Source organism: Pseudopodoces humilis, chromosome 10 (assembly GCF_049639895.1).
Source record: "Pseudopodoces humilis isolate 2021_Gansu_Grassland_sample_001 chromosome 10, ASM4963989v1, whole genome shotgun sequence".
Lineage (NCBI taxonomy): Eukaryota > Metazoa > Chordata > Aves > Passeriformes > Paridae > Pseudopodoces > Pseudopodoces humilis.
Genome location: NC_142209.1, coordinates 285159 through 300869, shown reverse-complemented (window position 1 = coordinate 300869; position 15711 = coordinate 285159). Strand labels below are relative to the sequence as shown.

Genomic DNA, 15711 nt, shown 5'->3' with positions numbered 1-15711 from the left:
AATGCACAGGGGTGTTTTGGGTGGCTTTCGGGTGGTTTGGGGAGAGCTGGTTTACACACCAGACAGAGACAAACCCCAGAGGCCTTAAGGCTGCTTGGGACTGGCACTGGGGCAGGGTGGCATGGCCACATCCAGCCCTCATGGGCTGCTCTGGCGGGCCCTGGGTGAGCAGCTCGTGTAGGGTGCCCCGTCTCCAGCAGCAGGAGGGGCACAGGGTGGCTGTGCCACGGGCAGTGCCAGCACTGTGCCAAGCAGAGCCACCCTGCAGCCCAAGAGATGGCAGACCAGGGCGTGTTCCTGTAATTTGCCGAAGGAAAACAGCATTAACAAGCACAACAGCAGTTATTAGTAATAAATAAAAGAAGGATTTTATTGCCTTCAGTACTAGGGACACAGAGAACAGAATTACACAGGATGAGAGATGCTCTCCAGCACCGGAGCCCAGGGGTGCTGGCTGAGGATGTGGTGCTGCAGCAGCCCCGAGCCCCCAGCCCCCAGCAGCCCTTCCTGCCGTGCCAAGCCCAGCCAGCAGCCCGGTGCCCTCCCCAGCTCCCCGGAGCAGCCAGCAGCCCCTGCCTGGGGCACCGCTGGGGTTTTCATTTCTGCCTGTTGTGTGAGCTGGCCCACGCTCAGGTGGGGCCAGGCCAGGAAAGGGAACGGGTGTGAGCAGAGAGCCGAGCCCGGCTCCTTCCAGCAGCGCCAGCGCCGCCAGGACGGGGCCTGCGCTGCCTGCGGGACCTGGCAAAGGGCACAGCTCTTCCACACACTGCACAGGGGGAACTGCTCCTCCTCCTCCTCCTCCTCCTCCCTGCCCCTGCAGCTGTTTGTCTTGTGCAGGGTCAACCTTGATTTCCTAACAGCCACACACATACACGAATAATTAATAATAATAATAATAATAATAATAATAATAATAATTGAAAACCCCACGTGAGGCAGTTAGCGCTCAGAGCATGAAGGAATGGCAGCTGGCTGGCAAAATGAAACTCATCATCTTCTGTGCAAACTGCACAGGGGAGAAAAAATAATGTAACAACATGCTGAAGTGATTACACAAGGCTGATGCTCTGCTGGCAGCCCATCCCAGCCGAGCACCAGTGTGCTGGAGCTGCTGGGCCCAGCTCCGGCCTGGGCTCGGCTGACAAACGGGGACAGATCAGTGCACAGAGCTCCACAGACGCTCTGGAGAGGCAGCACTTGGCTGCAGCCAGAGTCTGGGGTGAACAGAACGTTCCCTCAGTGCCCAGGGGTGTCAGTGCTGGCAGGGCAGAGGGGTGTGAGGTGTCAGGAGAAGGTGCTGGGGCTGTGTCCCATGGAACTGAAGCAGCCCCTCTGCCCCAGCAGGGCCAGTGCTGCTCCACGGGCTCTTGTTAGCAGTGGAAAGTATTAAACAGCACACACAAAAAAACCCACGCAAACAAAAACCAGGAAGAAAAAAACCCAACAAACTCAAAAAAAACCAAACTTTACAAATGCATCTGCTGCATGAAATCACTTCCTTTGGGCCAAGCCCTCAGCTGTGGAGCCCCACGGGCCGGGGAAGGCAGCAGCAGGATCCTGGAGAGGCAGGCAGGTGCTGGCAGTGCCTCGGAGGGGCTGCTCTCAGCAGAACTAGTGCTTTAGTGGTGAGAGCGGGGTCCCAGCACCCTCCTGGGTGCCTGGGCTGGGCTGCCAGGGCCTCCTGCACTGGCAGGATTTGGGCAGGGAATGATGAGGAGAGGGGCTGTGTGGTCAGGCCCAGCAGCTGGGGGCTGGACAGGGCATCCTCGGGCTGCCCAGGAACTGCGGGGAGAGCGGCACGATCCCAAGGGTGGGCATCTGCTGCCTTGGCTCTGGCTCACCAGCCCAGCTCCAGCAGCCTCACGGGGACAAAACCAGGAGAGAACCCCCAGCTGTGGCCAGTGGACACGCAGCAGGGATAGCCCATGGCCAGCAGGGCCCCAGACCCCCCAGCTGTGGCCAGTGGACACGCAGCAGGGATAGCCCATGGCCAGCAGGGCCCAGGACTGACCCCGGGCAGCGGAGCCGTGCAGCCCCGGGCAGGGTCAGGCACAGGAACGGCTGAAGGGAACCGGCCCTGCTGTGCCAGGAGCCCCAGGAGCTGCCAGGGAAGGGCTCGGGCTGGAGGCAGCACCTGCTGCCCTGTGGCTGCCACAGGAGCTACCGCAGGGATTTGACGATGGCCCTGAGGGCGTGTGGCGTCTCGGGGACCGAGGGGGACGAGCTGTAGAAGGTGCCGCTGTGATTCCTGCGCTGCTCGCGCAGGTACGGAGGGACAGAAGAACTTTTGATGTGGAGGATCCTGGTGTCCATCACTTCACAGTCAATCTGCATCATCACCTCGTAGTCCTGCCCGTTGATCACGTTCTCTGCACGGGTCAGGATAAAGAAAACGGGGTCAGAGCTGGCCCTGCCAGCCAGGGATCCCGCAGAGCTCTGGGGACCTTTCCTTGTCTGGAGCAGGAGCTGCAGTGGGGGATCTCCCCTTCTGGAGCTCCACCTCACACAGCAGAGCCCCAGACTGCTCGTGACACCCCAAAGAGCCCACACCACACTCTGCATCTGCACTCACACCCACAAATTAATGGCTTTTATTTCCCCTTCTTCATCTGCACATAATTACCAATGGAACTTGCACCGTGAAACATCCATTACAGAACTGCTGTTCTTACTAAAGCATGGGAGTGATTGAAGATAAGGTTTATTTAAGAAAGCTGAATGTTTCATTTTCTGTAATCCTCTTGACACCGAGGATCTTGAGGAATTTCTGCACCGGTTTATTAATTAAAAGAAGCTAAAATGTGATCTCTCAGAAGAATTAACTGTGCCTCACTCCCATCCTGAGCTGGCTGTTTTACTTGAGTGATGTGGTGACACTGGGCAAGGCCACTCCCCTGGCAGACCCCTGGACACAGAAGACCCTGGGCAGCACAGGGGACCCCAGTGTGCACATCTGCTGCCACAGGAGCTGCTGGGCTTCCAGGCTGTGCACATGGCCAGCATCTGCTGCCTGCATTTAAAGGTGGGAGACCGTTCCCTGCATAGACAGCGTGCCCAGGAATGCAAGAGCCGAGATCGGATTTCCAGGCACGACCAACCCTTTCAGAGTCAGAAGACTGCCACTGGCAGGGCTTCCCTTCTGTGCTGAGGAGGGTGGAACATCACCTAATGGAAAGCGTATGGACTGCAGGAATGCAATATACATTACTAATTTTTACTGTTTTCCTGGATTAACTCTGACTCTGGATGACAGCTGACAACCCTGGCCGGACCCTCCTGTACCCCACGCCACCTGTGGAAGCCATTAGATCAACTATGTCTGGTACAGTAATGAAAAGCAGGAGCAAGCCCTTGCTGAGGGGGCTGAGAGCCTGCAAGGGAAATCAAAGCTCCCACCTGCAAGCAATGAAATGGAAAAAGCTCTGTGTGTGCCACCAAGTGACTGAAGCCAGGAGCAGCTGTGCAGGTCTCTGTGCCACTGACCCAAGCCCCTGGGAAGCACAGGGGTGACACACCTCATCCCTCCTGGGACCCTCTCAGAGGCCATCCCTCCAGGTCACCCTTTCTCCCTGCCTTTGGAGGTGCTCTTTGCTCCCACCCCAGGGGCTCAGGAGCAGTCAGCAGAGGGGGCTGGAAAGGGGGGCAGAGGGGCACCGGGGGAAGCTGAGGGGCACAGAGGCTGGAGCCAGCAAACGGCACAGATGGGCTCCCCGTGTCACAGCAAGCTGGGCACAGCTCCTCAGCTCCCACGCTGCAGCTGACAGGAGACAGCTCCGTGAGAAACAGTGCTCCAAAGCCACAAGTGGGTGAGGTGGGATGGGACGGTGGCCAGGGCCAGGAAAACGTCTCGGTAATGCACCGAGCTTCCCTGACTAGCCACAGCAGCCAGCACAGGGGGCTATCATTAACTTCGGGGCATCCCAGTGCCCAGGCAAGGCAGGAGCTGAGCTGTGTGGGTGGCACTGGGGAACCAGCCCAGCCCTTTCTGGCCAGCTGGGATCCCCCTGTGCTGACACAGCTCCCTCCCAACCAAGTGTGCCAGCAGTAAGCCAGCCACAGCTCTGCCACCCTGCAGCAAGAGGGGTCTTTGAGTCCAGCACAGCAGAGAGCTGGGGGGAATCACGCTCACAATGAGCCCCTCTCTGTTCAGCAGGCACTCAGGGGATGCACACCCCCCCAGACATTCACAAAAAGCACCCAAATCCTGCCCTCAGCCTGTGAGTTAGGCAGGAGTTAAAGGCAGGTTTGAAGTTGGCATCTGATTCTTTCCATTTTTAGGGTCAAAGGTACCGAACTGCTGCAGAAAGCCTCTGTAAATCTCACAGGGGGGAGGGCAGCAGTGGGAATGGCTCGATGCCCACTGCAGGCACTTCCAGCAGCCTTTCCCATTGCCACTGGCTCCAAAGAGGCATGCAAGAGGAGGTGGGATGTCACCCAAGGACAGCAGTTACTGCTTGCTGCTGCTGCCAGGCTCCTGGACCAGCTCTGCTGTAAGGAGGGGTCTGAAAGTGGTGGCACCACCCAGCCCAGCCCAGCCCAGGGAGGGGCTGATGCTCTCTGAACCCCGTGTGACGGGGTCTCAGCAGGCAAACACCACCTGGGTGCAGCTGGCACAGTCCCCTGTGTGGGAAGAGCAGCTCACTGTCATTGCAAACAGAGACTCCACACAGCTCCGTCCTGAGCTCCATGCCACCAAACTGCTCCATGATCTGGATGAGGAACAGACAGCACACTTAGAGGATTTCTGTAAGATGTTAAACTGGAGAGATTCCAACCACCTTGGAGTGGCTAGACTGCAGTTTTGATAAAAGAGAGAAGCTGTCCAAAATCTTCAGAATGCATTTCAACCACAGCCAGAGCTGGAAAACATGAGTAAAACTGGGGCTGGGCAGAAGTACTACAGAAAAACCTTGAGAACTGCAGAGGATCATTGTGGAGAAGCCAGCAGAATGACAGGACTCGAAACAACAGCTCGACTGCAAGAGAAACGTATTTAACTTTGACCGAGTTTCTAAAGATAACGAAATGCAAGCCCTGGATGAAAGCACCTCGGGGAGGTGAGAGGATCTCCATGATGAAGGGTTTCTAAGGAAAGGCTGGAGGAGCGGCTGCCCATCGAGCCCTGGGTACCAGAGCTCCACAGACACTTGTGTTTGCTCCTGCCCCCTCTGGCCCTGCCCTTCTGTGAGCTGCAGGTGCCCGCTCACGACCGGAGCTGTGGTCAGCACCTTCCCCAGACACAGCACCGGGGGCTGTGCGCTCTCCACACGGCCTGATCTGACTCCCAGAACAAGAAAATGGTTTTGCCTGGTGATTCCTGTGTCAGATCATTCAAAATCAGCCTTGTCAGGCTTTCTCTCCTTCCCCCCCCGTGCAGTCCCAGCAGCTGGAGGCAGCAGTGGGGCAGAGGGGCTGTGGCCAGCACTGAGCTCAGCAGGCACGGGTGGTGACCCCTGGAGGGGTCAGTGTGTGTGCCCAGAGCTCAGCCAGCCCACAGTGCCCAGCCTGGGCACAGGCAGCAGGGTGCCTGGGAGCCACAGCTGGCTCTGCCTGAGCCCAAGGGCTGGCTGGGTGTCAGCGTTGCCAGCTGTGCCACACGGGGCTGCCCAATGGCCAGAGCAACCCTGACACCCAGGGATTCCAAAGGTCACTGAACTGAGTCACCTGTGACTGATGTTTTGTGGGATTACGTAAGTGAAAGCACAGGAACGGATCTCCTGTAGAGGTGTCTGGATTTATAAATAGATTTATTGCTCCTCTTTGAAGTTCAGAACATGCAGCTTCTCACACGGTGCAGACTCAGCTTAGGAAGCCATCCCTGCTGGCCCAAGAGCCTGTGCTGCAGTTAATTATTTGTTAACAGGTTTAAAAGCCGTGCTTCAGATGATTGACTATTTCAAATTAATGGCAAAGGTAACTGTGCCAAGGATTGCTGCTGACTGCACTTTCCCAAAGAGCCTTGCTGGCTCTTGCAGGCTCTGCCAAACTCCCAGCACAAGCCTGGTCTAGGGAACAGAAACCTAATTCCCAGTGCTGCTCTTCCCCTACAAACAATCATGCTGCAAGATCCAGCAGATGAAAGCTGAAGTCTGTAGTCCAAACCAAACCCAAATAAGGCTGAGGCCATTAACTACTGCTGCAAATTACTGAGGATGATGGAAAATTGTCTTCATACTTGAAGCACTAGATTTTTAAAACTGTCTTACTGAAAAGGCCATTAAACCAAAACCCCCCTCAGTAGCACTGACATCTATCAATCAGCTGAGTGTTCAAATGTCTGGGAGACATTCTATGGGAGATGCTCTCTCAGAGCACAAGATAAAAGGCACAGAGGCCTTGAAAGGCAGGCAATGGAACTGCCTTGCTAATTGCAATTAATAAGAACAAATGGTGATGTCAACTCCACAGACTTCACCTTTACACGTATCATCAGGATGTCTGGCCCTATGGACACACCTGTCTTAAAGAAGATGTAGTTCTGATAATTTATCCTTTCCTATTACATCTTCCCCAAAAAGCTTTGCTGCAGCAAATGTTCATTGTGAAAACTTGTCTTCAGAGAAACTGAAACAGAGCTCCCCTGAAAGGCCACCTGAGCTTGCTGGACTGTTACAAACACCATGGAAAAGCTTTACAGCTCTCTGAAGGTGCACTCATGCCACAGGTACATTTATAGATCCTTATTCTACCAGAACTATGTATTTTACTTTACTCTGGGCAATATCACAGTGGATTACAAAAAAAATACTCTGTGGGGCCAATACTCTATCATTCAGTGCTGTCCTCAGTGCTCAGGCCCTTTTCAGCAGATAACCCTGCAACTACTGGCTGCTTTCTGACTTCAAAATGCTCAGAACCTGCCTGGCTCTGTATCTGCTGTGCTCACTCAACACACATTTAAGGTGCCATCAGCCACACAGGTCTGGATTACAGATCTGGTCCCTGTTCCTGGTAGGGCACAGGGAGGGCAATCACTTGCCCCATCCTTACTTTAACCACCTGTTTTTGTCAGTAAGGACAGAGAATCATCCCCTCCTCGTGGTGGGGAGCACAGGGTGCCTTTGCTATCCATGGAACCAGTTGAACTGATGTCAAAACAGGAGCCAGAGAACCATCCCTGTGCAAGGTGACCCAAACCCACCAACTCCATTAAAGCCACCTTTGCTGAACAGCTACTCACACTCTGTACTTCCCACAGTCCCTTCTAAAGAGAAAGTTTTCAGTCTCAGCATTTCTCTACACTCGGAGCCCCTTCTGCAGCCCCACCTCTCACAGCAGCAGAGACCAGGGCAGCTTTCAGAGCCACTAACATGTTCCAGCTCCTGGGTGCTTTGTGTGAGCTGTGCAAGCTGACAACGATGAAGTTGAGCTTTAGGGATGATTTAGCACCTAATTACCCAAATAGTTTTTCTTGTAACCTCCCTGGCCCAATCCAGAGCTCATGTTTAGGGCAGCAGGGCCGGGGAAAGTGCAGGTTTCATGAGCTGAAGGCACCAGCTGCGCTCTGGCCCTGGCCTGCTGAAGGGCTGCAGATGTCCCCACACCTCACCCAGGGGTCACCTCACATTGTCACCGCTGCAATCTTCCAGCTCATCTCCTCTGAGGAGCCCTGACTGTCCTGCCCAGCACATCTGGCCAGTGTTTCCCTCTGAAGGGTTGGTATACACTACCAAATAAGTATAGAAGTGAAGCAGTGTCACAGACTAAAAATACGCTCGCTGCAACAACGCAGCAGGATTGCTAAAACATTTACAGATTGCTTTGTTGGACAGGATTGTTTGAGGCAAGGGAGAAAGTTACAGTGTGACCCAAATAACTTCCCTTTTTAAAAGCAAATTCCCACTTGGAACTACTTCCAAACAGAGCGGTTGCAGCGGTGTCGCCTGTGTGAACTCAGCTGTCCTCAGTCCCAGGCACAGGCTGGGATCCTGGCATTTCAGTCTCCAGGTCCCCTGCCACCCCTCAGACTGTGGGCCAGGTGTCTCTAGGAGTACAGGAGGACTGGATCCACAGCATCAGTGTCCCCCTGAGAAGCCATGAGCTGTTGGCAGAGCTGACAGCCAGGAGAGAAGGTCTCTCAGTGTCTAACCCGTCAGAGCAGCGCTCTCAGGGGTTATCCAAGGGAGATACACAGGCATGAGAGGCAAGCAAGAAAACCAGAGGAAACGAGCTCTCTGTGGCCTCTGAAGTAAATAATGGAGCCACCAGAGGGACTGGCACTGGCTGTGTGTGAGGAGCACAGCTGCCCTGAGCTTCCAGCAGTGTGTTTTTGGAAGAGGCCAGCAGCACCCGTGAGCAATCCGTGGCCAGCCCGTGCCAGCTGTGCTTTGCAGAGCCTGGTCTACGCTGGGAGGTCTCAGGGAGAGGGAAGCTCCTCTTCCCCAGGATTGCCCACCTCCCTTTTCAATCTCTTTCCATGCTGCATCACTTCCCTCGAAGAGGAAGAACATGAGCTCCTGCAGAGATGGCCCAGGGTGGACTTGGTGTGATTGCTCTGGTTTTGCAGAGGGAACCGATGGTCACCTCAGCAAGAGAAGATCAGACTCACCAGAGCTGACCCTCACAGGCACTTCACTTAAAACTCCCTCAGATGGAGTGTTTCTCAGAAAAAACACAGACATTTTTGACAGCTCTGGCTGTGCATATGTGTGTTGTTGGCAGGGTAGCATTGCTGCAGGATGACCATAGTTAAAATCTAATCAGCTGTGACAATGCTAATGACAAGAGGCAAAAACCCAAAGAGAAAAGAAAGGCAAGGGTAAGGAGTTCTGCTGCACAGAAAACTCCTGGGAGTGAAGGAAAGAGGCTAGAGGAAGAGCAGTGCTCTTAGTCAGAACCATCCCATGCCCACTTGGGAGGCACTAAAAGAATAAACAAACTTCCCACACCGCCTGCAAATCCAGACCTACCCACCTCACAGGACACAAAACTGCACACAGGAGAGTAGCCTGGAAAGGCATTCCAGGAAAGGATTCTTTCCACAGCTGGGGCTGGAGGGCTTGTCCCAGAGCAGGGCACTGCTCCCTCTGAGTGCAGCAGGGACTGGAGCAGCTCCCCAGCACAGAGCTGTGTCAGAACCTCCTGGGAACAACCCCTCCACTGCAGAACTGCTCCATCTTCAGAGAGACACTGATCTGAGAGCAGCCTTCCCTCCCCTCCACTGCAGAACTGTTCCATCTTCAGAGAGATGCTGATCTGAGAGCAGCCTTCCCTCTTGCCTCACAAAAGCCCCTTCCTTCCAGCAGCCTCAAAGAAGCATCTTTTTCCAGGGTTTTTGAATGCTTTAAGGGTGCTGAAGAGAGCACTAAGGTAGGGTTTTCCTGGGATCAGCCCTGCTCTGCTGCTCGTGCCAGGACACACTCAGCTCTCACACACCCTGCCAGCTGCTGCAGAACTGACACTGCAGCTGAAGCCCTGCTTTAGCAGTTTGCCTCATTTGTCACCTGCCATTCTCCTGATATTTATACAGCCTCAGTGGTTAACACCAGCACAAGAACACTTCACTCCTTCCTTCAGCAGTGCTGACTTCCACTGTAAGGGTTCCTTTACACCTTGGTCCTCCACAGGCACTAGAGATCCCCTGGCAGGCTTCCTCTGAAAAATATTTTTACTATTTTTTTTATGCCTCAGGCATGCTGTTGCTCAGTATCATCTTCTGGCTTAACTTCTTATGGTTTGACATTTAGTCTGCCAGAAATTATCCTCTTTTTTTTTTTTCCCATTCCCTCATTTGGCTGCAATGGCCATTGTTTAAAAGATATCATCTTCTTACTTCTATGAATTGACTTCAATGTGTTACTTAACCCCACTGGACTTTTTAGTGCTCCTTTAAAGATTTTTGCAGTAAGCTTTTAATCTTTAATCAATCTTCATTTGCCAGCATTTTAACCCCGCTAGTTTTTCCCTTAATGTTTTCCTATTTTACTTAACCCTTACCTTTGAATGTAACATTTCAAGTTGCAGGCACCTACTGATAAAATTAATTTAACTACTGGCCTTAATTCTTATTTTCAAGAGGCAGCATCATGTTTTCATTAACATGGACCTCGCCTATCACCCAGTATCACTTGTACCCTGGTGTTGAAGTGTGTCACTGGTTTAAGCCTGCAGGCCAGTGAGAGCCTGTATCCCCTCCCAGCTGAAATGTCTTTATAGTTTGGACAGTATCCAAAGAGTGAGCCAAATTTTCCACCTGTCTCACTTGGCCACATAAAGTTACCTCATTTATTTAGACACTGCAATCAGCTCTTGCTCGTAGAAGAGTATTTTTAACAGCATGTCCTGTGTGTGTGGGGCGAGCACTGCCCTCCCCAGGAGCTCCAGTGATTCAGAGCCTGTGTCAGTAATGAAAGCACTGCAGAGCTGCTCTGAACACAGTGCTAATACAGACACACAGCCCTTGCAAACATTTCTGTCTCCCAGCTACAGCAACAGGAGATTTACAGCTTCAATGTACGAGTCCTGCTCTGAACCAGGGGTGCCTCCTTTCCCACACAGAGGGGCAGCTGGGCTGGCAGTCATTTCTTCATCCACATTCACCCAGAAGGCGTTTGTGCTGGACAGGGATACCATTTACTTCATGAACTGGGCAATGAGCAAAAACGTCCTTCAGGAACCCAGAAGTGTTCTTCAAGTACTTCCCAAGGCCAGAAGGTGCCCACCAGGGGTGAGGTGGGCTGCTTGAAGGGCTGAGGGAAGTGCAGCCTGGAGGACAGAGCCAGGACACGAGGAGCAGGGAGAAACCTCCCAGCCCTGCTGCAGGAGTGTCCTTAGAGACTGACCAAACACTGACAGGCCTCTCACACTGCTGTGTTTTGCCCAAGCTTCACTCCAGTGATGTCCTCAAGACACAACTCATAAATGTGAACCTCCTCTACCAGCTCTGCTGCAGCTTTTTTATGGGGTGAGCTCATTATGGATAATTACGCTCCAGATCACTGCAGAAATAAAGACACAGCTGCCCCATGTATCACAAGCATGAAACCATTTGCCACCTATAATTTCACACCAAGAGGAATTATATAATCTCGAGTTTACAACATTTGAAGATACATGAAGGCAGACTGGCTGGGCTGGAGGCTAGAATTACAACACGCTGCACATAGCACAGAGTAGCTGGGACAGCAACAATAAGCTCCCAGGCTGGGGTGAAAGTTCCCTCTGTGCAGCACAGCTCTGGGCACAGCTCTCTGTGAGCTGAGAGCTCAGCAGGCAGGGCTAACAAACCTCCAGGGGACACAGATATCCCCAGCTCCCACCCTGGCACCAGCCGAGGGCTTCTTCCTAATCACACCTCGTGAATTTTACACAAGTGTGTCATTCCTGTGGAAAACCAATCTGCTGCAATAACTCCACTGGAAATACCAAGAATGAAGTCCAGCTGATTTATGAGTAATTCTCTGCCCCTTGGTGAGTGTCCCCAGCACAATGCCACCTGCAGCAGCTGCCGTGTCTGCACAGGGAGCACCCGGCACGCCGGGGCATGGCCTGCCCCAGCAAAACCCCTGGGTAATCCTGCCTCTATCCAGGGGCAAAAGGCACTGAAGATCCTCTGAAATGACCTTCCTGTTATTTCAAATGCATAAAAATAGATTAGTCATTTAGCAATTTAGGTAAACAGCTCATTATAAAAAATCATTAGGGAATAAGCCTTCATGATTTCATTTCTTGATCGTTTCCTGTCTAAATAAATAAACATGAACTCAAGTGACACTGATTTCATTACTTTTGTGCACAGATTCTTGAATTATTTCTTTCATACTTTTCTGAATAATTTCATCTCCTCCTTTCTGTCAAAAACATGTTAACAAATATGGCTGGGTAGAGCAAAGTCTTTCAAGGGTAACAAAAGCTGTTGAAAACTTCCATTTAAGATTTAGTTTAGGTAACGATCAATTCTGATTTAAAGAAATGTAGCAAAGTTTGAGGGAATATTTTGTTTTGACAAACTGCACTTTTACGTGACTTTGAGAACACAAACACAAATGGCAGCATCTTACAAGATTCCTAAAATCTGTTGTTAAAGTTCCTTGTTGAACACCGTTCTGCCATCGCTGCAGTCCTGAGCTCTGCAGCACAGCCCTACATGAGCTCTGCAGCAGAAGGACACCTCTGACACTGCCAAATCCTGCTAATTCCAGGAGAACACAGTGCCTGCTGCTTGTCCATGGCTGCACACAGGACACCCCAGGCTCTCCTGTGCCAGCCCAGGCTCAGCCATCAGCTGCTGCAGTGAGCTCTAACCAGCGCTCTGACTCCTCCCTACTCAAACAACTTCTATTCCTCCTCTGGCAGCTCCAGAAACAGAAGAATGGCAGTTCAACACGACGGGAAGGACAGCACTGGAGACATTCTCAGATGTACCTCCCTACATCCTGCTTAGAGAACCTGACAAACTCTCAGTGACTTTCCCAGAAAACCTTAGCAGTCATCCTTCTTTCATCTCACACCTAGGTGCTAACCCCCATACACAACTCCCAGAGCTTTCTGGTCACACACTGCAGCTCGTGAGGCTGTGCTGAGCTCTCAGCACTTCCTGCTGAACACAGATAAAAAGCAGAAACCCTGAGGGAAGTGTTCTGTAGCTCACACCTGTGTCCTCTATGCCTGGCAGAGTGGCATGGGCGTCCCAGCCTGGTGCCAAGGACAGCAGCTGTGAGAGGGAGCCAAGGGCACCACAGCCTGGCTTTAAACCCAGGGAGAGCAGTGGAGGAGAACAGCTATGGACAGCAGGACCACTGCCCTCCTGGAAACTGAGGCTCTCCAAAGGGAGAGAGGCTTCCCAAAATGTCAGGCAGTAACCTTCAGGGCAGGCAGCTGCTCTTCACTCAGATATGTATTGTTTTAGACCTTCCTCAATGACTGACTGCAAATTCTGTTTCTTGCTCTGAAAAAAGGAAACAGCATCTTTTGTTTGCTTGACCCTGAAAGGCAGAGGAAGTTGAAGACTTTATTTATTCAGCCCTAAGACATGGGAACTTACAGAGCATTGTCACTTCCCAAAGAGCTTTTGTTTTTATTTTCCTCCTCAGCCTGTGTGGGTTCTGGTTGCCTTACAGATTTTTCAGAGTTTGCTACCAGCCTGGGACATCTGTGACCTGCTTACACACGGCTGTCAGCTGAAAGGAGGTTCTTTGTAGCTGCATGCAAATAATCCTGCTGCCTGGTGGCAGAAATCGCTCCAGTTTTGATCAAAGAGCCTTTCCACTAGATTTGCTTTCCCCCTTTTTCACTAGAACATGGATTATTTCAGAGTACTTTTGAAGTCTGTTACACCAGTATGACGATGGATGGCAAGAGGGAAAGCTGCTGGAACTGGTCACGAATCAGAAGCTGGCCAACACAGCAGAGCACATGGACTCTGCTGAAGTCACCATTCTGTTCCATTTCTGCCTTTGGGAGATTATTTTGCTGCTGCATTTCATGACAAAAAGCAACCCTTAGGAGAAGAGGGCTCCTTAAGAGCCCAGAAACACAGAGGTTATCAAGGGTCAGGCACACAAGCAGCCATCTCAAAGGCACAATGAAGACACGCCCCTGGATCTATCCAGAATATCTGTGAAACGTTCAAAACTCTCTGTCACGGCTGCGAATTCCAAGAAAATGAGCCCTAGATTGCACCAGGGACTTTCCCATCAGATCTCTCACTTTTGTCTTGGCCTTGGAGCACAGACACCAAGCCTCAGTTTAAAGAGTGAATGATGGAAGGACTTCCACGCATAGGGAACTGTTTGCACAGGGATCCTGAGAAGATAAAAGCTCTTTTTGGTGTTTGTGCTGCTGCCAAGGCCAGCAGTACTGCTGGTGAGCACACACCTGCACAGACACCTAGAGCTGCTCCTAGCAGGAGCAAGCTGTGAGAGCCTCACCCAATCCCAGGAGAACTCCTGAAAGGGATTTCTGGGGCCAGACACGGAGCTGGCCCTGGGGCACTGCCCATCCCACTGCTGTGGGCAGCCCAGAGCAGCCCTGCCAGGCTGGGCACGCTGCACACACAGAGCTTCGTGCTCAGCTGGGGACAGTGGCTCAGCTGTGCTGTTCTCTACAGGTCACTTGGATCCACAGATCCACCTTGTAACCCACTGCAGTTAAATAAATAGAGGGCTAATGGCAGATGGTTACACTTAAACTTCAAGAAAGGCACCGCCTATATGTCAATTTGGAATTGCTGTAATGAGCCAACAACATTCTGAATTACAATAAAAGCAAATTTAGGAATGAAACCTACTGGAGACTTAACTGGTCTCAAGTGCATAGTTAGATTTCTAAAATAATAGCTGCAATCCAGCATAACAAACATGACTTGCTTGAAAACAAAAGGCTGAGTTTAACTGTAGATTGCAGCTCATTTTCATTCCCATGAGAAACTGCAAGATATTTCTTCTTGGAGTAACTTCTCAGGAAGGCACACCAACTGTGCCCCCAAACCCAGTAGAGTGGGACTAAGGCTCCCCAGTTCTGCTTTTCCCCCTGCAGCCCTCCCAGTGCTGAGGTCCTTGGGCAGCATCAGGCAGATTTTCTGTGAGTACTGCACTTGTTCACAGAGCTGGGGCTTTGGCTCTGGGCACAGCCTGGCTGCAGGGACCAGGACAGAGCTGTGCCAGGGGACTGCAGCCTGCAGGGACCAGGACAGAGCTGTGCCAGGGGACTGCAGCCTGCAGGGACCAGGACAGAGCTGTGCCAGGGGACTGCAGCCTGCAGGGACCAGGACAGAGCTGTGCCAGGGGACTGCAGCCTGCAGGGACAGGACAGAGCTGTGCCAGGGGACTGCAGCCTGCAGGGACCAGGACAGAGCTGTGCCAGGGGACTGCAGCCTGCAGGGACGTGGCACAAGGACAGAGGGCTGCCAGAGCAGCTGGGGAGGCAGAAAGGGAAGAGCTGCCAGCAAACATTGACTGTCAACTGGGGGATGGCCCAGCCAGCTTGGAAAGGGGCTATGACCGGGGGGAAGAAGGAAAAGGGACTAAGAGGCAGAGGATTAACATGTACCAATGTATAACAAGTTCCTATACTTAAAAAAAAATTAAACATATTTAACATATGTTACCATATTAAACATACTTAAATAGGCAAATATATTTCTGTGCACCTGCACAGTGAGGATCTGGCTCTATCCTAATGCCCTCTGAGGGGCAAGGCTGATCCTGAGGAGCACATGGCACAGTGTTACAAAGTGATGGCTGTTTTTACTCATTTCCAGCATAGAGCAGCTGAATGCTTGAAAGCAAAGTTTTATCTGGAAAATTAATAACACATTGCTGTTACCTTGTACATCTTCTTTTCAACTTCCATTTTATTGACTGCAACATGTGCACCTGCACATCAATTACAAGACTGTTGGCATTTGCCACCACCTCACAGCACAAGGACTGCCACTTTCCTCCCAGAAAAACCCTTGAGGCTGTAACCTTGACTCTGCTTTGTTCCCTGGTGAAAACTGCCAGGTCAGTCTGGCAGAGCCATGTCAGGAACCACCACACAGAACTCACAGAAGCAAGTGATGAAGTTCTGAACAAACTTCACAACAAAGACCCCTTCACTTGCATTCCTGTCATCTCCTCTGCCAGGGCTGTGGCAGTGAAAAGGAAGAGATTATATAAAAGATTCTATAAAAGATTTCCCTTCTTGCACAGAGATCTGGCTGAGGCACGAGGAAAGAGAAGTTCTTTCACTGAAAGTTTTGCCAGTTTCCCCAAAGGAGACTCGTCCTTT

At 51.8% G+C, this 15711-nt stretch overlaps 1 protein-coding gene across 2 annotated transcripts in view; it reads right to left on the bottom strand.

Moving 5' to 3' along the window:
• Positions 1–342: 342 nt before the first annotated feature.
• ATF6 (activating transcription factor 6) overlaps positions 343–15711 on the bottom strand; it is a 70325-nt gene continuing 54956 nt past the window's right edge. For both annotated transcript variants that reach the window (XM_014257604.2, XM_088060515.1), the window contains exon 16: positions 343–2369. In XM_014257604.2, coding sequence (XP_014113079.2) covers positions 2161–2369 — 209 coding nt within the window. In that variant the 3' untranslated portion in view covers positions 343–2160. The remainder of the gene's footprint in view (positions 2370–15711) is intronic.